We start from the raw sequence: 22,064 nt of genomic DNA on the forward strand, positions 1-22,064 counted from the left end.
ACAATCTTTCTTTCTTTCTTTGTTCATTTCCCCCATCTCTTTTTTTTTTTTCTGTTTTTTTGAAAGCACGCCATGTTTGCAAAATAATGGTGTTTGAGGAAATTAGGGCTTGTTTTAAATAATATTGTCCCTGTTATGAGGGCTGTGCTTAAAAGATGCCTTGATACTAACTTGGATATGGGAGCTTAAAAGCTTTTTAAGGATTGGTTTGATTATACAAAACTAAACTATCTCATTTCATATAATCATTACAATTTTTTTAAACTCTCATACAAAATATGATAAAAAATTTAATTTTTTCAAATTTTAAAATAAAAATAATATCATAACAATATTTTATTCAATTTTCAATAAATTTATCAGAGATAGCCTGCATTGAAGGACCCACGGGGCGGTAACTATGATCAAAAGAGAAATCAACTGCAATATATGGCAAATGGTGAATCTCCTTGCTAAGCTAGAAAACATTCAAGATAGACACTCCATTTTTTGGAGTAAGGGGAATCTTATCGGTAGGGGAAAAAAGAAAAGTATGATTGGAGACAAGGCGTTGAATGCCCAGAGTTGGTTTCCACCAAATACAGGCCGGCTAATATAATAGTATGGAAAATCTAGAAAAGAGGAGTACACAATCTGGGAGGTACAGGCCCGGCTTGGCGCATGAAGTATAACATCTCATCTTATCTCATCTGAACTGTTTAAACAAACGAGGCAGATGATAAACTCGTATTATATATACTTGAGCAGAATCAAACCTTAAATAAAGAACTATTATTGTATTGTTATCTCTTACATTTGGAACAATCACCGACTATTTTTAAGGGCACTCAAGAATATTGAAGACTCGTATTATATATACTTGAGCAGAATCAAACCCTAAATAAAGAACTATTACTGTATTGTTATCTCTTACATTTGGATCAATCACCGACTATTTTTAAGGGCACTCAAAAATATTGAAGAGTAATGATACTTGCACAACTCAAACTTGTGTCATTGCCAGTTTAAACTTGAATGTACATTCAAATTATCCTAAGTTTTTTTATTTTTTATTTAGGAGTTCAAATATAAAAACTGGTGTTAAGGTATACATACCTTTCAAAATCAACAATTGGCAAATAATATTGATCAAATCCCGATGCTTAATATAGATGAAAAAAGATTAGAAGTGTTAGTATCAAACCGAATATTAAAAAAGGATGCAAATTGTAATCTTTTGACAGTTTAAACATATAATATGTAAATTTTGATTATGTAGGGGTCAATTACAAAATTAGTCATAGTTTGGGGTGGTCAAAATTGTATTTAATGGATGAATTGATTTGGGAGTGTTTCTGCAAAATTCGTGTTCGAAGCACTCGTATAAACACCTCAAAGTCACTGGAATACAGTCTCAATTTGAATTACAATGGAGGAGAGACCTGCGTCAACAGCATCATCAGCAGCAGCTGCAGCTGCAGCAGATGAAGAACCAAAAGCCCCTCTCTTCCCTCTCTTTCCTGCCTCAGACGCCTCTCGCTCTCAGCGAAGCACAGCAACCGTCTCCACCGTTCCTCAATGGCTCTGCAACTCCAGCTTCACCGCAGACCTCTCCATCATCAACCACGCCGTTTCTAACCTGCCAGAAACACACTCAGAGGAGGAGGAAGAAGAAGAATACGACAAACTACAAGAGAAACAACCCGAATCTAAGCCCTCGCCATCCTACGAGTATCTCGAATCTTCCCCCGAGTCTGACCGCGACAGAAGAAAGGCAAGCGAGAACAAGGAGAAGAAGAAGAAGAAGAAGCGGAAGAGGAAGAGGTCCAAAGAGAGAGGAGGAGGACTGGACGATTACCGTGCCAGAAAGTCCGATGTTCGAGCCTGGGCGGGATCCGAAACCAATCCTTCCAAAGATTATTACTTCGATTCACGCGGGGATCCCGATAATTTGGCTTTCGGCGGTCTTTACAGGTACTCTTCCACGAATATTTTGCAGATTTCAGTAGAATTTGCAGGTTTCAGTGTTTGTGTTTAGCTTTTCGGTATTTGATTTGTTTTCCCTCCTTCAAGACATCAATGCTAATTTATATCCTACCAGAATGCATTGTAAGCAGCATCCTATAGCAAATTACAGATTCTGTGGTCCTAGTAAAAAAATCCACAGGTTCATTTCTTAAATTTCTGCAATGTAAATTCAGAAGCGCCAAAAGAAGTTTCAGTAATAAAGATTTAGTTTTGTCAAATACTCTGGTGGTTTTGAATGGCCCACTGTGACGTTATTAGTTTAGAAGGTAAAGTTCACAAACTGGCTGCTTATAATGCAGAATGGATATTGCTCGCTACAAACCTTCGAAGCTATCTGGGCTTGATTTTCAAATTTCGTACCGATGGAAACAGAAGGTTTCAATGTTGGATAGAGACGGTGATGTTGATTCATTGGATAGTAAACTAGTATCTGCTGGTCGTTATTGGTCTGCAAAGTACACAGCTTTGGAGCGCCATAAGAACTTAAAGCGCATTCGTCTTCTTGCACCCCAAAAGTCCACAGCGGATGAGTTCATTCCTTTATCAGACATTCAGACGCATGATGAAGGTCTTGATGGTAGTTCTGTCTCAGGAACTTCAATAATTGAAGAATCTTGGGAAGATGAAGTTCTACGCAAAACACGGGAATTCAATAAACAGACAAGGGAGCACCCACACAATGAAAAGGTCTGGTTGGCTTTCGCTGAGTTCCAGGACAGGGTTGCAGCTGTGCAACCCCAGAAGGGTGCTCGCTTGCAGACACTTGAAAAGAAGATTAGCATATTGGAGAAGGCAGCTGAGCTTAACCCAGACAATGAAGATTTGTTGCTTTGTCTTCTGGAGGCTTATCAGAGTAGAGACAGCACTGATGTCTTGATTGGTAGATGGGAAAAGATACTCATAGAGCATCCAGGGAGTTACAAGTTGTGGAGGGAGTTCCTGCATGTCGTTCAAGGGAGTTCTCCAGATTCAAGGTTTCAGACATAAGAAAAATGTATGCACATGCAATCCAGGCTCTATCTACTGCGCGCAGCAAGCACTTTAGGCAGGTTCTCATTCTAACGTATCCCGGTTTATCTTTTCCCAGTGGTGCTTCTTATATATATACAAGTGCAATTATCTTTTATATCTCTAATTCTACTTTTTGGAGAATTAGAGCCAGGATACATGGTTCCTCTTGATGGTTGTGGATAGTTTACATTTTAGACTTAGTGGATGTTTGGTAATGTTTTTCATCTCATTCCATCGCTTCTCCTTCTCAAACATCGCTTAAACACAAACACTTTCAAACTAATCATTACAACCTTTTCAAATTAATCATTATCACTTTCCCAAACTTCCAAACAAAATACAAAAAACAATTCAACCTTTTCAAATCCTAAAACAAATATAATATTAAAAAATTATATTCTAACAATATTTTAATTTTATAATATTTTTATTCAACTACTATTCACAAATCATTTCACTACTATTCACAGATTTTTCATCTCATCTCATTCCCCAAGCATACCCTAATCATTGATCATTCATGTCTATATATGCATGGGTGACTTATATCCATTGTTGGACATAATATCATAGCTTTTGGAATAATTGGTTCCTAACATGGTATCAGAGCCTTTTTTGACCTAGTTGTCTTTTATTAAAGTCTTGTGTCGCTCTTCTCTATGCACATGTAAGGGCCCAGACACTGATTAGGTTCAATCTTCATTTAAGATCATTAGTTGGCCTGTACATGAAGTAAAATGTTGCTGTAAGCTTAATATTCTTTATTGGCCCCATTTTCAAAAGCTAGCTACAATGCATCTTTACATTTTTTTTGCATTTGGATATCAGAAAGTTATCTAAATTTGCAGGTACCAAATAATTTATCCAGATCTGCATGATCCATTCCCTGGTATGCTTCCATTTTGGTCCATCAGAGTTTGGTGCCAGAAAATTCATCTAAATCTGTATGCCGAACCTAGGTGTGATTGCCGATGAAATAATCTTCTTTGGCTTACGCTCGAATTTTCTTCTGCCTGAGCAATTTCAGATTTGAGTTGCTCAAATGTCATCAAGATCCCATACTTTTTTATACTGTACCATTCTTCTGCCCAAGCATTTTTTTTTCAACTATGTATCAAACAATCTGTTGCTATAAATTTCCGCAACTTTGATTTCAGATTTTAGTTGCTCAAACGTCTGCAAGATCCCATACTTTCTAAGGATTCTAACTTCATAACTATCAGGTGCACCGATATATTGGTAATGAAATAACTTAAAACAGACTTTCATGTGATGCTTGATAAACAGCTTCCTATATGTTTGTGTGTTGAAAGACTTTTTTTTTATAGGTAATCGAGAAGTTTTATTCATAGAAATAGGCAAAGCCCAAGTACACAGGGAGTATACATGAGAAGCACCTAGTTAGAGTTTACAATCGAAAGGAGAAAATTATGGACATTTAGCCCATTACAAACAATGGCCCCCGCCCATAAGAACAATGATTTTAAAAAAAAAACTTTAAGCTCATCCATTGTTCTCTCGAGATATTCGTAGCTTCTATCATTTCTTTCCCGCCAAATACACCAACACATACATAGAGGAACCATTCTCCAGATGGCTGGCACTTGTGAGTTACCTTGAAGGCCTCTCCAGCTTGCAAGGAAGTCTACCATTCTAAGAGGCATGACCCATGACAATCCAATTCTGCAAAAAAACCATCCCACATAGTCTTGGTCACTTCGCAATGTAAAAGCAAATGATCTACTGATTCACTTTTCTTCTTACACATACAACACTAGTCCAACACCATTACCCAGTGTTTCCTTAAATTATTTGTGGTGAGGATCTTGTCCATATGAAAAAAATTGCTTTTGAAGGAGCTTTCATTTGCCATATACTCTTCTATGGGAACATGGTCATTCTAGGGCTCATTAGAATTTGGTAGAACGATTTGACAGTGAATCTACCTTTCTTGGAGGGGCTCCAATTCATCTTATTGATGGTACCCTCAATCATGCTTACGGAATACAATGCCGCATAGAACTCTGTGATAGTCTCCAACTCCCAATATTGGGCTGCCCTAATGAAATCAACATTCCATTAAGGGAAGCCACTGAAAAAGATCTATCGCTGCATCATTTCTTCGTGCGAGCTCAAGAATGGCAGGGAAGGTGTCTTGGAGGCTTCGTTCACCACACTATTTGTCATACCAAAATCTGACATGAGAGCCGTTGTCCACCACAATATGTTCATGTCTTCAGAAGATCTCCCAATGTCTCCTAATGTATTTCCACAAACCCACCCCATATGGGCTGCGTATCTCATTCGAGTACCATCCTCCCCAAGCCTCCCCAAACTGTGAATCTATAACAGGCTTCCATAGGGCCCCCTCCTTTCGTGTTAGTATCTACACACCCATTTACCCAACAAGGCTTGATTGAATTTCATCAAGTTGCGAATCCCCAATCTACCTCCGGAAATTGGAGTACAGACAGTTGACCAATTAACCAGATGCAATTTGAACTCTTCCCCCAATCCACTCCACAAGAAGTCTTGTTATAGCTTCTCAATACGGATAGCAACCTTTGTGGGGAGCGGGAGCAAGGACAAAAAATAGGTGGGTAGGTTAGAAAGAGTACCTTTAATCAAAGTGAGCTTACCACCTTTCGAGAAATACAATCTCTTCCAAAAAGCCAATTTGCGCTCCACCTTTTCCACCTTTTATTTTACCAATCATTTAATAAAAATTTACATTCTTCAAGTTATAGAGGCATATAGATTGTTTTCTCAACATGCAGGAGGTTTTGAATTAGATTTCTTGAGATTTTAAAGTATCATTGTTTTTCTTCTCTGTTTTTTCATGTCATCAGTTTTAACTTCCTAGGGGCATATTTGGGTCTCTTAATTTTTTTTTATGTGTTCTCTTTTTATTGCAGGTTCACCAATCTGCAGAGAAGCTTTCTCCAGATGCTGCAACCGTTCAGCTAGAACTTGGTCTTGTTGATATATTCCTCAGTCTTTGCAGGTTTGAGTGGCAGGCTGGCTACCTGGAGTTGTCTACTGCTTTATTTCAGGCTGAAATCGAGTTTAGTTTGTTTTCTCCTTCTTTACTCCTGACTGAGCAGAGTAAAAGGAGACTGTTTGAGCACTTTTGGAATAGTGATGGTGCCAGAGTTGGAGAAGATGGGGCCCTTGGTTGGTCAACATGGTTAGAAAAAGAGGAGGAGAATAGGCAAAAAATTGTCAAAGAGGTCTCATCTGATGATGAAAAAGGTGGTTGGACAGGTTGGTTGGAGCCTCTATCCAAAGATAAGGATAGTTCTGTAAATTTAGGAGATGCAGCCAATAATGGCTTGGCTGATGAGGAGCTTCAAGAGGAATTCGAGAATGAAGATATCGAGCAGGAGGATGAAACTGAAGCTTTGCTCAAGAAACTAGGCATTGATGTTGAAGCCGAGGCTAGTTGTGAGGTTAAAGACACTTCAACTTGGACTAGATGGTCAGAAGAAGAGTCATCAAGGGACTGTGATCAATGGATGCCTGTTCGTGGGAAATCTGGTCTCTCTCTCTCTCTCTCTCTCACACACACGCACACACACACCCCCTTTCTATGTGTGTTTAGTGTTCTGTGAGACTGACCGCAACAGGGCTTCACTAAGATTATTATGCCTCATTTTGAAATTGAATTTGACCATGAAACATCTGCAGGCTATCATAGTGATGGGACACCTGATAGAGAAGCAGATGAGCAACTTTTGAGAGTTATATTGTATGAAGACGTCAGTGAGTACTTGTTTTCATTAAGCTCAGGAGAGGCTCGCTTATCTCTAGTATACCAATTCATTGATTTCTTTGGTGGGAAGATATCTCAATGGTAAGTTCTTTATGTATACCAGACCTATTTTCTTCATCTATTTTTGTTCCTATTCAGGCTTGATTTGTATTTGTTTATTTCCTTGCCATTATTGTTTTTATGTTCTCCCCAGAAAAAAAAAAATATTTTTGCATATGAATTTAGTAACTTATGATCTTTCTTGTCCCAGTTCTTAGAACTTTTCTAGCTAATATGTTAGACTAGAATACATGCTTCTGTTATGGGCCAAAATTTCCCACAAGGGCTCCCTAGTTTTGGTAAACAGCTAGAATAACAAACACTTGGCATAGTTAAATGGTTTAAATGGGTTTATCAGGTTTGATTGTTACATGTTTTAAAGGGACTTGAAGGAGTGGAATACTCAAGAGTTTGGTAATGTGGAAAGTCAGAAAACTGTTCTAATGGAGGAGCTTAAGGGCTTGGAGGGTGTGGAAGAGGAGAGATTTCTTTCTGAAACTGAGCGGGCCCGCAAATCCCTAGTGATTGCGGACATTGAACGGATGTCTCTTTTGGAAGAAATATCGTGGCAACAGAATTCACGAGCTTTATGGTTGAAGGAAGGGGATAGATGTACCAAGTTTTTTCACCAAGTGGCCAACAAACACAGGCGGAACAATGCTATAGATACCCTGTTGATAGATGGGGCGGTCTCATCCAACCATAACGAGATCTCAGACCACATTGTTAATTATTATGATAAGCTGTTTTCGGAACAATTTGAGTGGAGGCCGAGACTTGACGGGCTGGTTTTTTATGTTCTTGACTCGCAGGTTGTGGAACGTCTCGAAAGGCCTTTTGAGGAGGGAGAGGTCAGGTTGGTGGTCAAGAGTAAAACTTTTTTAGAAGGTGGATAAGCAATATGAGACAAATTATTTTACTTTATGGCATACAACATCCTTTATTGACATTTAATAACTCTCTGATCCATAATTAAAATTTCTTCTAAGAATGAGTTGTAGACCTTCATCAGATATCAATTATTAATTAAGTCTTAATTCTTGTGACTGCATTGCCATGGACAAATGATCTAGATTGGCTAGTATTGGAAGAAATATATTGTGAAATAACCCTCCAAAATCTTGGAAACTCTTGGTGAAATTTACAAAGCAAGCTGTCACAAGTTCTACTTCTCAAAAGTGGACAAGATAATCAGTTTGGCATGTTGAGCTAATCCTTTTGTTTTGTTTGTCTTTTTGGAGGTGGAGTTGGAAAACTTTTGTCAGGAGTCTTGATAAACATTGTTTTCACTTAGGTGGTGTGGTTGGCACATTGGTAGATTGTGGGTGTATTGACAGAGATTCTATAGTGACATTCCTGCTGGTTGCTATATGTCTTCAATAGGTTGATTAGAAAATGAAGAAGAGAGGAGTAGACTGATGGTTTTAATTATATTTTGCGGTGCCTGATCTATTTGTAAGCTATGATAATAGGCACCATGAAGATGGAATTTAGACACATCTTTTGAAATTCTGAAAAGGACACATCTAAATACAACACACTTGACTTGCACACATGCACATGTGTGCAAGCACACACTACATTTATGTTTATATTTGACTAGTGCTTGCTCTGTGTGAAAGTACACAAATGGTAGACAATTAATTAACTTTCAAATTGCATGTCACCCTTATTAACATGCGCTTTTATAATTGGTGGACTAGTCTGTTTGTGTTCAAATGTTTGTCACACCAATTTCTATTTTTTCTTTTGATAAGTTGCACTCCAATTTCTAATAGATGAAGTGTCTAGGATATTATAGTTTTTTAATCCTTTTTTTTGTCACTTAATCCATTTCCTGGTAAGCTTGACATTAGACCAACAAGGAGTATTTAGCAGAATTTAAGGGAAATGATTTGCGTTCTGTAGTTTGATTGAGAGCTAGAAATTATTTTCTAGTGTTTGGTTGCATCAAAAGCCATAGGCAGTAGTGGTTGTGGTGGGAAAAGCAGTAGAGTGAAGGAAGGAGGTGAATGAGTCATGGTGGTGGCAGGGAAGCCGGGGATGAGGAGAGAGGTGGTGGTGGTGGCAACAGTGTGCCAGGGGGTGGTGGAGGGGGGTATAGGGTTGGTGCTGAAATTAAAATGTAACCTGTTTTCTGCCTCTTTAGGATGATTTTCTGTTGAGTATGAGAAGTTTTTCCTTGGATTAGCAATTTCACTTGCACCAGTAGCAGGAAACTACATAAACCATTATCCTGGAAATGTTTAAGGTCAAAGCAAACAAAGCCTTACCAGTATTGCTAATACCCTCCAGAACCACTCAGTAATAGAACTTATAGAAGTCCATCTGATGAGCTGTTTCAGATGTGAACTGTACTGAGTTTACAAGAAAATATTCTAGTTGTCTATGAAAACCTCAGTCCTCTAGAACAGCCATTCACTAGGTACCCCCCAATTTCATTCATATCATTTCATATTTCAGCCCATTTGCTCATGATTTTGGTGATTCACATCTGTAACAAAAGCAACAATTGACTCTAAAAATAAGAAGAAAAGGCTCTATGGTCTTAGATAATCATATGCTGTCTTGAATGATTCCTGTGCTCCTATAAAGTAGCAAACAAAAGTGTTTTACATGTCACCTTCTCCATGCATAAGAATCAGATGGAGGCTGGGATCGTGAGTTGAAACACCACTAACTGTTTGTAAATTACTTATAAAAAAGGAAATTAGAATTAAATTGAGGACTTCCTAGGTTTCTGTGTTCTTATGCATGCAACTGAAAAGAAGTCAGTATTCTGTTTCCTATATGCTCTTTATCTTTAGATTAACAAATTAGTGACATTCAATTTTTGTTCCCCTGCCAGCATTTGCACAAACAGTTCTAGTTGGACTGACAAAATCCTCGGCTTAGAGGCATTGCCAAATTCGATGTTAGAGCCTTTGAGATGGGTTCAGGATGCTTTAACCAAAACAGAGAGCGGTTTGAATGGTTTCAGTTTGGAAGTGCTTTTGGGCAGCTCCAATGAGATCCCTAGGACCGACAAGATGAAATTTCTTCGCAATGCTACTTTACTCTGTTTAAGTGTTTTTCCACGTAATTACATCCTGGAAGAAGCTGCTTTAGTTGCTGAAGAGCTATCTGTTACAAAAATGAATTCTTGTAGCAGTTCAGATACCCCGTGCCGAACCCTGGCGAAGGGTCTGTTAAAAAGTGATCGACAGGTATTCATCATTATATTCCATCCATCTGCAAAAAGAAAAAAAGTAAATAAAAAACAAAAAATTCAGTTTCTTTTCAGTTTTGACACCCACTATGCTATTATTTCATTGGGATTGCTTTAAAACTTGTAGCAATACCAAAGTACTGAAGGGTTGAAGTACTTTGGTCTGTTTGGTGAGATTTCTGTAGGTATCAATTGCAATAACTGTTTTCTGAAGAAAGGGGTTTGAAGTTTTGTGTCATTGCAAAACTGAGACCTTTATGAAATTTGATTATTTTCTCTTACTAGTAAGAAAAATAGACCAAATAGTGATAGGAATGTAAATCTAATTCTTTGCTTTGCAAATATCTCTCATCTGCTTCGTATCTTTATAGTCTGTCTTGATTTATTATGGATTTGCCTAGAATATTGATATATAAGTCCAACTGGTGAGCCTCTATACTTAGTTTATGTTTGTAGTCTTGTGCGATATCTTATTTATGTGGTCATCACTCAAATTGCTTTTTAGTTGGCTAGAGTGGTCTCAAAGTGTAATTTTTTTTTTATCTGTGGTAATATTAATGTATTTTCTATAGTACTTGGCAGCTTTTATCCAAAATGATCGGTTATCTATTGCATGCTTGCTTATTTGATCATGGTTGTACTAAATCCATCAGGAATCAGAGTAAACTTGATTTTCTTTTGCATTTATGACTTCCTGTGCAAGTTAGCTTTTGTTTATTGCTAAATACAAAAATTTGAACTGAAGGCATATTAAGCATTCATGAACCAAACAACCTTTCAACTAAAAAAAGAAGTTACTTTCCTAAAATTTACCCTTTTTGATGTCCTTGGAGCTAAGATTAATGTGAATGAAGTGGAAGGCACACTTCGTTCAGTATTTAAATGATCTCTCTTAATATTTCGTGAAGTTGTTGCATCAGGGACTGAGAATAAGAACCTAGTTTTCTTTTCTTTTCTTTTTTAATTTTTTTATGAACCAAATAATTCTCATCCCACCCTAGTGTTGTGGTCTAAGCATTGCAATATCAGAGGCATGATTTAATTTGGGTGCTATAATTTCATATGGAAGTGATAGATGTGAAATATGGAAGTTTGTGGGGAGGTTGGTGTTCTAGTGGAGCTTACGGGGTGAGTTTATGGAAATTTATTAGAAAAGGATGGGATTCCTTCTCCAATAATTTCAGATTGAAGGTGGGAGATGGAAAGAGGATACTCTTTTGGCATGATCTGTGGTGTGGGGGATACTGCTCCCAAGCTGGAATTTCCTGCCCTTTTCAGAATTGCAAGGGATCAAATTGCAGCTGTTTGTGATTCTTTCTGCAGCAGTAATAATAAGGTTGAATGGAATGTTATTTTTAAAAGGGATGTTAATGATTGGGAAGTGGATGAAGTTAAGGCATTGCTGGTTAAACTTTACAGCTCAAAGTTGGTGCTAGAAAGAGAGGATAGCATGGTGTGGATTCCTGCTGGAAATGCTAAGTTTTCAGTTTCATCTTATTACAGAATTTTGTTAAGCCATAGTAGTTGTGTATTCCCTTGGAAAAGTATTTGGAAAGTGAAAGTTCCTTCCAAGGTTGCTTTTTTCTGTTGGGTGGCTTCTTTGGGCAAAATGTTGACAACTGATAATCTTAGAAGGAGAGGATTGTTTATTGCTGATTGGTGTGTTATGTGCAAAAGGGATGGAGAATCAATAAATCATCTTTTTCTTCACTGTGAAGTGACAAGATTTCTTCACTGTGAAGTGACAAGATTCTTGTGGAATGAGGCTTTGAGCTGGACAGGTTTAATTGGGTAATGCCCAGAGAAGTGGTGGATTTATTGGTAGGGTGGAAGGGTTTGAAGGGCTATAAGAAGGCGGCGAGTGTTTGGAAGATGATTCCTCCTTGTCTTATGTGGTGCAAATGGCTCGAAAGAAATAAGAGATGCTTCAAAGATAAAGAACGCTCTTTGGGAGATCTTAGGGATTTTTTCTTGAGTACTTTGGGTTTTTGGGCTAAAGCTTATGTAATGGTGGATAATTTTCTGAATTTGTTTTAGTTTCCTAGTGTTAGTGTTAGTTTTAGTTTTCTTTTTGTTTCTGGAAGGTGTAGGTATTTCCTTTGTATACCTAGAGAAGTTAGAGGGCTTATGGATTGAGGCTATGGAAGCATATAAGAAGATGGTGGGAGGTCTTCCATCACCATACTAGGTTCCAGTTGGGTACAAGTTCTAGGATCAGATTTTGGAAGGATGTTTGGTGTGGTAATAGTGCTCTACAAGATTTGTTTCCTTTACTTTTCCAGATTGCAAGTGCCAAAGATGCCACAGTGGCTGAGGTCATGGGAATCTCGGGAGGGCGTATTCACTGGAATATCAATTTCTACCTGGCGGCACAGGATTGGGAGATGGAGAGTTTTGTAGATTTTTATAGTCTCTTATATTCCTTTCGTCCGAACATACAGCATGAAGATGGCATGTGGTGGATTCCTGCAGGGAGTGGGGTGTTCACTGTCCGTTCCTTTTATAAGGCCCTCACACAAGAACCTGATACACAGTTTCCTTGGAGAAGGCTTTGGCGGCACAAGGCACCCCCAAAGCTTCATTTTTTTGTGTGGACAGCCTCATTAGGCAAGATTCTTACCACGGATAATCTGAGAAAGATGAGGGTAATCATTGCATATTGGTGTTGCATGTGTAAAAGAGGGGGTGAGTCAGTGAATCATCTTCTTTTAGATTGTGAGGTAGCCAGGACTCTCTGGAATGAGGTGTTCAAAAGAACGGACTTAGCGTGGGTTATGCCGGAGACCGTGGTGGAAACATTGGCGTGCTGGACTTCTATTCGAGGCATGCAACAGGTCAAAGCGGTTTGGAAGATGATCCCTATTTGTATTATGTGGTGCTTGTGGCAGGAGCGCAACGAGTAGACGTTTGAGGACAAAGAGAGATTGATGGCGGAGCTAAAAATTTTCTTGTTTAGAACTCTTTGTACTTGGGCCATTGCTGTGGACTTTAATGGCATGGACCTTCATGATTTCTTAGTTTCTAATGCACCTACTTAGATAGGGCATATGACTTTTGTAATTGGCAGTTTTTGCCCATTCTTTGATCAATAATACTTGTTTACTTATAAAAAAAAAAATTAAAAAAAAAAAAATTCCTTAGTATACGTCCTGTGTACTTGGGCTTATGCCTATTTCTTTGAATAAAAATTATTACTTATAAAAAAAAAAAAAAAAATTTCATATCCTAATTTATGTACAAGACAAATTATATAAGTTTGGATCATAGAGTGGGATGGCTGCATACAATTATCCTTTTTTCTGTTTGTATTTTGTTAAAAACTCAAACTGAGGTGGCTATGTCTAATTGAAACTGATTGCTGTATGATGCTCTTTCAGTTTCAGTATGATTCTCTAAAGAGAGAATCATGTTGGTCTATAATGCCACGTGGAATTTGGTTTTACTTGGTCTGCTTGAGTATTTTGGTTATCTGTGAGTGACAATATTTATTAATTTGGCAATTTTTGGTCTTTGTTGGGTTAGGATGTATTGCTATGTGGAGTTTACGCACGAAGAGAGGCTGTTTATGGGAATATTGATCATGCGAGAAGAGTGTTTGACATGGCACTATCATTAATTGAAGGGCTTCCAGTGGTATGGTCTCTGTGTTTGTGGCAGAAGGCAAATTCTAGTCTACCGTGCTACTACAAAAGCTGAATTTTTGTTGTGCCAAAAAATGATTTTTCTTTTTTGGGTTTGCAGAATAATTAGATTATTTTTCTGATCTTTGTAGCATGCATTTATCGATAGCAAACTAAGTCTGGTTTTGGACAGGTTGTACTTGCCAGTCTTGCCTACTAGTTTTCCCACTAGGCTACATACATCGTGGAACGCGACTTTTATCCTTATGTTTTTTCTAGGTTCTTACTAATTTGCATGTCTGTATTCTGAGTAAATAGAGTTGATGATTATATCAGACTGAAGCCTATTGTTTATATGCATTTGACTGATAATTTGCCATGCGCCTACAAGATAGCATGTTGTGCTAGGCCAAAAATTGTGCACAATGCTGCCAATGAGACTTGAACTAACTAATATGTTATCTAAGGGGGAGACCATGTTGGTTAATGGTCTGTTTCTAAAACATCTCTGCCCTATTTGGTGCTTTGGTATATTTTTTCTCCCCTTAACCAAGTGTATTCATAATTATGACTCAAATATTGATTTTTCATTTTGTTTCTATCTGGATATTCTTTTCACTTTATGATGTCACATTAAGATAGTGCTAGTTGTTCATTGCAAAATTGGAAGTTACACATTAAAGTTGACATCCGAATTTCTTTCATGGATTTTCATTTTGTGAGTTATTTTATACATAAGTTATGACTCGGTTTTTTGGTGTGTAAGCTATCAGGATAAGATATTGTATTAACTTTATTTTATTTAATGGAACAGGAACTACGGTCTAGTGCTCCTCTTCTTTATCTTTGGTATGCTGAGGCAGAGCTTGCCAATAGTGGTGACTCATCATTTCGTGCGCTGCACATTTTGTCGTGCTTAGGAAGTGGTGCAACATACAGTCCCTTTAAAGGACAACCATCAAGTTTGCAACTTCTGAAAGCACGCCAAGGGTTTAAAGATAAAATAAGAATGGTAAGATCTGCTTGGGCACGTGGTCTTGTAGATGATCCGTCCATTGCTCTCATATGTTCAGCAGCTTCATTTGAGGGGTTGACCTCTGGATGGGCTGTTGGTATTGAAGTGTTAGACCAAGCTTTTGCAATCGTGCTTCCAGGTTATTTTTGTTTGCTTTGCACTTTATTGCGTCCTTTTCAATCTCTATCATTTTCTTTCATAGTTAAATATATATGTTTTTCTCTGGTGTGAGTTAAAAAGGTGTGTTGCTTCATTTGCTTCTTTCAGTTTCTTGTTCCTCATCATAGTTCCGGCTTCATGTTTAGCAATTAATGCTTTGACACCCCATATTTTGTGGTTAAAAACTTCCCCTCGGGATTTGGCTCCAAGTGATTATTGGTAGGGCTAGAAGGAATTTTTTATTTTTTTTGGCTTAAAATCAAGTGAATGAGAAAGAGGTAACGAGGAAAAGAGAAGGTTTGATTTTTGTTTCGATGATTCAAATGGAAAGAAACTCCTTTTGGGTCAGAGTATGAGGCATGGACAAATACTGCAAATCTTAGTAAGTAGGACTGTGGACATATAGCAAATGCAAGATGAAATAATGCAAAAGTTTTTGCTCTTTTCGTACTAAAAGTTTGAAATATGCATGATTAAAACATTGACTTGCACTACTACAGAGCACAAGTAATAATTAGTCTTATGTTTAGTTTTATTACAACTGTTCTCACAAGTAAAATGAGATTGATTTTGCTGAACGTTTGGTGTCATATTTAATTGACTGTCATCATCACTGGTGGAATTAAATTTATTCATATAAAGGATCTAGACATTTTGTCCCGCTATAATTCAATTTATCAAGTTATACTTGTTGCTTTGTCACGAATATTGCAAATTACAGAAAGAAGAAGCCACAGTTATCAGCTTGAGTATTTGTTCAACTATTATGTGAGGATGCTTCAGAGACATCATGAGCAATCAAGCTTATCAAAAGTCTGGGAGTCGATCTCTCGGGGGCTGCAAATATATCCTTTCAGCCCAGAACTTTTTGGAGCGTTGGTGGAGATTGGCCTTATTTACACAACATCCAATAAGCTACGGTTGATGTTTGACAACTTCTGTCACAAGTAAGGACTTTCATCCATATGTCTCTATGATTGTTAGGTCATTCTTTAAAATTCACAATTAATGCTATATGTTAAAAAATTTTATGAAAATACATTTATGTAAAGATTTTAGAGCTCTAAGCCTCCCAACTCCTTAGCTTGAATATGTTATTGACCAAGAGATTACAACCAGGGGCCCCATATCCCTATTGGTATTATATTATTATTTTATCATCATTTCCTACTACAAATGAGAAAAAAGATATTTCCCATATTTTAGTGAGAAGTCTTTTATGTTTCTAAATTATAGTTTATTTGTCAACTTTTTCATGGTTTTTTAAATGTAAACTATTTTTAAGGAGGAACTAGCCTTTTTTAAATGTGCAATCCATGGGATTCATACAAGTTAATGGCATCGAAATTCAAAGCCGTCCAATTATTTTTGGCAAATAAAGACTGTATAAGAGTACATGTCTGGGACTCTGGCCCAAGTATGGTCATTTTTTCATGAAGCGACTGCTCTCAAGACTCAAGCTCATGCACTTGTGTACTTCGCAAGCCAAGACCTTTACCAATGGATCAGAAAATAAATTATTCATGCATTTAGTTCACAATTTAATCATTATGCATGTTGCATTGCCGAGATCCAATCTTTTATTGCATGTCATTCCATAATGTTTATTTAATCTCTCCTTTGGCATCATCGAATGTTCTCAGGAAACCGTCGGTGATTGTTTGGATTTTTGCTCTGTTGTTTGAGATGAGTAGAGGAAGTTCCCAGCATCGGATCCATGGTTTGTTTGAAAGGGCACTGGCAAATGATAACTTGCGTAACTCAGTTGTAATGTGGCGTAGCTATATTGCATATGAGATTGATATTGCCTGCAACCCTTCTGCTGCCAGGCGAATTTTCTTCCGAGCTATCCATGCCTGCCCATGGTAAGGATTATGAGTTAATATGGTCCTTTTCAGCAAAATTCATTTTTCTTCCCTTTTAAAGCAAAAGAGTAAGCTAGAGTTGCAGAATTCTGTTATATTCAGTCACTTTTGCATATTCTTTGTGCACTCTATTGATGTGATTGGCCAAAACAGTTATTTTATATTAAAAAAAAAGGTTGCAGTCAATCATATTAGTAGAATGCGCAAGGTGTACGCAAAAGTGACTGCATATAGAATTTTTGAGAGTTGCAAGTCTCATGACACTCTTAAAGATACCAATGCTTTACTCGTGGCTTTGGATTTTCCCTTCCCCTCTTTTCCCACCCTCTTTTCCCGCTTCCAGTATTCGTCTTTCTGTATCAAAGGCATCTTGAAAAATGATATTTTCTTGCAGCCTAAATTCTGGGCAAATAAGGGCTTACCCTGCTGCATCCTATGGTGTAATATGTTTGCCTACATATGAAAACCACGATCCCTAGCAAGCCCTAGTCCCCATCCACATAAATAAACCCTATTCAACTGTAGGATTACACGGTTTAGCCATATATATTGGTTTACTTTATAATAATAGGTCACCTGCAAATCTCCGGGATTAGTCGGGATGCTGTTCTCAGACACCCGGTACGAAATAGAAAAATAGTTCACCAGCAAATGAATACTTCGAATTGAAAATCTCCTGTCACATAAAAGAGCATATACTCAACTTCAGAGCAAGTTTAAATATGCATGTTGCTTGCTTTTCTGTTAATTGTTTTCTTCTATGTAACTGTCAGGTCTAAAAGGCTATGGCTCGATGGTTTTCTCAAGTTGAACAGCATTTTAACTGCAAAAGAGCTATCGGATCTCCAAGAAGTCATGCGGGATAAGGAATTGAATCTGAGGACTGACATTTATGAGATCCTTTTGCAAGATGAGCCCGTACAATGACATGGATCCAGCCTTGTAACAGGAGCAAATGAAATGAAACTGAAAAAGAAAATTGTATGGATTCAAGATGTGCAATTATGGATTTTGCATGATCAATTTTCAGAATGCCTTTGAAAATTATGAGTTTGTGTATAATCTCTCCATGAATTAAGTCCAAAAAAGAAATTAAGGCCTCGTTTAGTTACACAGATGAGATGATAAATTTGTGAATAATAATGAGATAATTTGTAAATAGTAGTGAAATGGTTTGAATTAAGATTTTTATGGGATTTTGAGAAATGAGAGAGAAAAATTGAATAAAAAATTATAAAATTGAGGGTTATAACAGTATTTTTTAATATTATTTTTGTTTTGAAATTTGAAAAAATTGAATTTTTTTTATATTTTATTTGGAAGTTTAAGAAAATTGTAATGATTAAATGAAAAAAGTTAAAAAGTTAAATATTTGAAACTGAAAAATATTTACATTTGAATGGTATTTAGATGTTGAGATGAGATGAAATGGTTTTAAAGGTTTGTGAAAACTCAACCAGACCTAAGTGATTCATGTGGTGTATATATAGTACCAACTAAGGATTACTCCGAAAGACTAACAAAAGGAAGCATCAAAAGGACATCATACTGTCAATTCTGAAATACCATAACAAATGTGCTTGAGAAGCACCGGAATCAAAACCTCCGGCAAGCTAAGCTGTGGCAGATGACCTTCTGTGGACGTTACTTCCATGATTGACTTGCCGCCAAGATTCCGATGGAAGTATTCCGACACTGCAACCGGCACAGCCAAGTCCTTGATGCTTTGTATTATCTGGCAACACAGTGACGAGGCCTAGTATATGTCTCGTGTCGTCGAGAAATATGGTGCGGGCCACACTCAAGGTTATGTCCGGTCTCATATTGAATAGGGTACTGCAGAACTCTTGGACAGCCACCGAGTCCATGTCTCCCCCCACAACCAGTGGGGCAAACCAAGAACACCATGAGTCGTAATTTGAGCGAACCCCTTCGAATATTTGATCGACTCGAATCCTCCATAGTAATCCACATCATTCAACATCCTATCATGAGGACAAATAAAAAATTTAAGATGAAATTCATCATTCTCTCACTCAAATTTACAGTGTTACAACAAACTGATCAAACACACACAAAAACAAAAAAAAAAAAACTAGCATGAACTATCTAAGGTCAAGATATATTGAGAAAAAGAAATGATAACAGTCGCAGAATGTAAAAGCATTGTACAATCTTTTTGAAAAAAATGAATAAATATGAATAATTTTTTAATAATAGATCTCACTATTTTTCAAAGTGATTGTGCGATACTATAGCATTACAAGTTGAGAAATAATGTTGTCATCTAGACATAGGTACCATAGTGAATTCTCCGATCTCAACATCATAAACTCTATTTAATGTTGGGATTCATATAAAAAAGATTATTGAAAATCTCATCATATTATGTATGTAACCCAATTATATATTGTATCAGTTGAGATGATAGAAAAATATTAGAGGTAAGGATATATGTATATCTACCTTGGGGTACTCGGGGAGAGCATGAGAATCTTCGAGAAGAGATCAGGACGTATGATGGAGGCAATGGAGCCTATCACGGCAGAGACTGAATGGCCAACAAAGATGCAGGAATCAATTTGTACCTCTTCTAAAATAGCAAGCAAATCGTACGCAAAACCCTCTAGAGTCGAATACCGATCAAAGTCAAAGTAATCTGGGTTTGTTGTGCCGGCGCCCATATTGTCGCAGAGGATGACACGATATTCATCGACGAGGTGAGGTACAAGATGCTTCCACACAGACTGATCTGTGCCAAACTCATGTCCCAGAACGACTATTTTCTCGCCTCTTCCCAACACCCTTACATTGTGAGCTACTGAGCTTCTTCCACTCTCCCCATTTTGCTTTCTTTTATTTCTTTCTGAACTTGATCTGCTCTCTCTGTGAATCGTTGAGCTGGTTTTTGCCTTCTGGGTTTTGAGTAAGCTGCTTGCTGACAAAGTCCCATTTAACTAAGTAAGGATCGATTTGCATGCATAGATTTTATCTGCAGAATGTTAATTTGACGTGTCATTCTAATGGAATCCCTTTTTTCCTGTCGTGTCATTCTCATGAAATGCGTTCCTGTCCCTTGCCGTTTGTCCACCAGTTGTACTGCTGACACTTGTAAATCAAGATTCGTTACCCGACAAGATAACCCATACACACTGCACAAACTTCTTTTTGTATATCAGAAAGTTGACAGAAAAAACGACACGATTTCTTCAAGAAGAGAACCTCTTGCCCTCTTGTGATCAAGTTCTATAGATATTGCTGATCAATATGCATATCGATTGTTAGTTTGGCTGCTGCACTTTGGTTGTGCAGATTTGAAGAATTTGTTTGCTGCACTTTGGTTATTGGATTTTCTTTTCTTGGCAGATATTGGTCTCTGAAAGAGGAATATATACGTCGAAGGCCATAGGGAGTGGACTGACATGTGGATTGGAGAATGATTTTTCCTGACTAATAGGTTGACTGACATGATCTCCTAAAATTAAGGAGAGGATACGGGGGAGTGGAGATTTTGGCTTTCTGGGCTGGGCTGGGAAAAGAAATTGGGTTCCTCAGTATGATATATATATATTTTTTTTTTCCCAAGCAAGCAAATATATCATAGATAAACTAAAAGATTACAAGATATAAGATTCAATGGGTTGAGAGTCTCCAAGAATCACTCCAAGACTAACAAATACAGCACAAGCGAAAAAAAAAAGAGGGATCTGGAACTAAAAGTTTGGCTCCCACCTACTTTCTACAAGGGGAAGCCGCTTGAAGCAGTTTTTACATAGTCTGATAAACAAACTATAAAACTACGGCTCTAAGACGTAGTGGATTGTTGTGTGCTGCATTTTGCTGGGCTGGACTGGCTAAAGTAGACTTTTACGACCATTTTATCTTGATTATTGATTAAGGAAAGCAGGAACATAGAAAAGTAACTACCGAAAAATGAGTCGAATCACAAACGAAAGATTGCCACTGGCTGTGGAGGCACATGTAGCTCACTCGCCACCCTTGTTAGTATAGATCGGATCTAAAAGATCCAAAGCGCTGACCCCAATGTTGCCGCACGTGGCGGCAAAAGACCTCCCTTGGCGCGGCGGCACGTGAGTTTCACATGCAGTGTGAGCCACGCGTGAGATGTATGCGCCGCACTTTTGGTCCATTTTCTTCTTCTGCCGTTTAACAGATCGGTAGCTAGAGAATCTAATGATAGGGTGCGTGACGGTCGTAGAAGGCCGGTAGGCACCAGATTGGTGCATTTCGATGCTATGGGTGAGAAACTAAAGGAAAACCCTAAAAAAAAAAAAAAAAATCTTTGGAGTCCGGCAAAGGTCACACAGGGGTAGGGAGGGTGGAGCCTAGCTACTCTCCACCCCCTCTGGCTGGAAAAAAGGTAGTTATACTGAAAACAGTGGTGGAAGGATATATCACCTGCAGAGAGAGAGAGGAGGAAAAAAAAAAGAGGGATTTTTTGACGAGTTGATCCCACAGTATGATTTAGTATTGCAGTTTTTGCTGAATAAGACATAAGAAGCATATATCCATGCTAATTTTGGCTTCACTTTGATTCTAATTATATGTGTTAAAAGATACTAGAGCTTTAACTTGTATCCCGCATTTCCATGGAGGACTGTACGTAGTAATGGATTGAGTAATTTAATACCTGATTATATATAGCCAAACCCTTAAGCAAACTGGCCCGTCAATCATGGGCATAACATGCACGCTGGCCTTGATCACTATGAAACAAAACTCTTGATAATAGACATTCGATCGAGGATAGGATTGGGAAACTATTAATTATTGTGTTTTTGCCTTGGATAACAGCTACTAAGATCGGTCACTGAGAATTACAGAAGAACAACAAAGAGGAGAGAGTTTATGAAGAGGAATATGATATGGGTCTTTTTATCTTGTGTGTTTTTGTCTCACAAACTGTAGAACTGATTTTACTCTTGCTCGGAAAATTTTGTGCAGTATAACTACTACTGAAAAGAAGAAAAGAATTCATAATATTAATGTCGAGGCAGAACTAGATCAATTCATAATCTTCATCTTCCAAACATATTGCTATCTTTTCAGATTCCTCAACTTATAACTTAACTGAAAAGAACACTTTCATTGCATTCATGCACGTAAGAATACAGATATGCATGAAACTTTCATACAAATGAAAATGTAGACATCAATGCAAAATACACAAGCAAATGCACAAATGAAACGCCATAAAGTAACCTCGCCAACTTCCGCTTCCTAATCTATTTCCTACGATATGGGCCGGGAAAATAGCTAAAAGTAGCTGAGCAGCAGAGAGAGGAAAGAATATTGGAACTGTGGCTTAGCATGAGTGGGAGCTTATGATCAATATTCTTTTTGCTAC

The 22,064-nt window shown here is 37.7% G+C and overlaps 1 protein-coding gene and 1 pseudogene across 1 annotated transcript; one reads left to right on the plus strand and one right to left on the minus strand.

Moving 5' to 3' along the window:
* The first annotated feature begins 1,327 nt into the window (after nt 1–1,327).
* On the plus strand, nt 1,328–17,743 carry LOC121242518 (nuclear exosome regulator NRDE2-like). The gene is given in 11 exon segments (XM_041140380.1): nt 1,328–1,953; nt 2,307–2,962; nt 2,965–3,056; nt 5,934–6,555; nt 6,706–6,871; nt 9,678–10,035; nt 13,560–13,670; nt 14,472–14,811; nt 15,553–15,778; nt 16,475–16,696; nt 17,470–17,743. Coding segments are annotated over 11 exon segments (3,492 nt in total). The 5' UTR covers nt 1,328–1,408; the 3' UTR covers nt 17,624–17,743.
* Nucleotides 17,744–18,215: 472 nt separating this feature from the next.
* On the minus strand, nt 18,216–20,943 carry LOC121242420 (annotated as a pseudogene).
* Between the last annotated feature and the right edge of the window lie 1,121 nt (nt 20,944–22,064).

Source organism: Juglans microcarpa x Juglans regia, chromosome 8D, assembly GCF_004785595.1.
Source record: "Juglans microcarpa x Juglans regia isolate MS1-56 chromosome 8D, Jm3101_v1.0, whole genome shotgun sequence".
Classification (NCBI taxonomy): domain Eukaryota; kingdom Viridiplantae; phylum Streptophyta; class Magnoliopsida; order Fagales; family Juglandaceae; genus Juglans; species Juglans microcarpa x Juglans regia.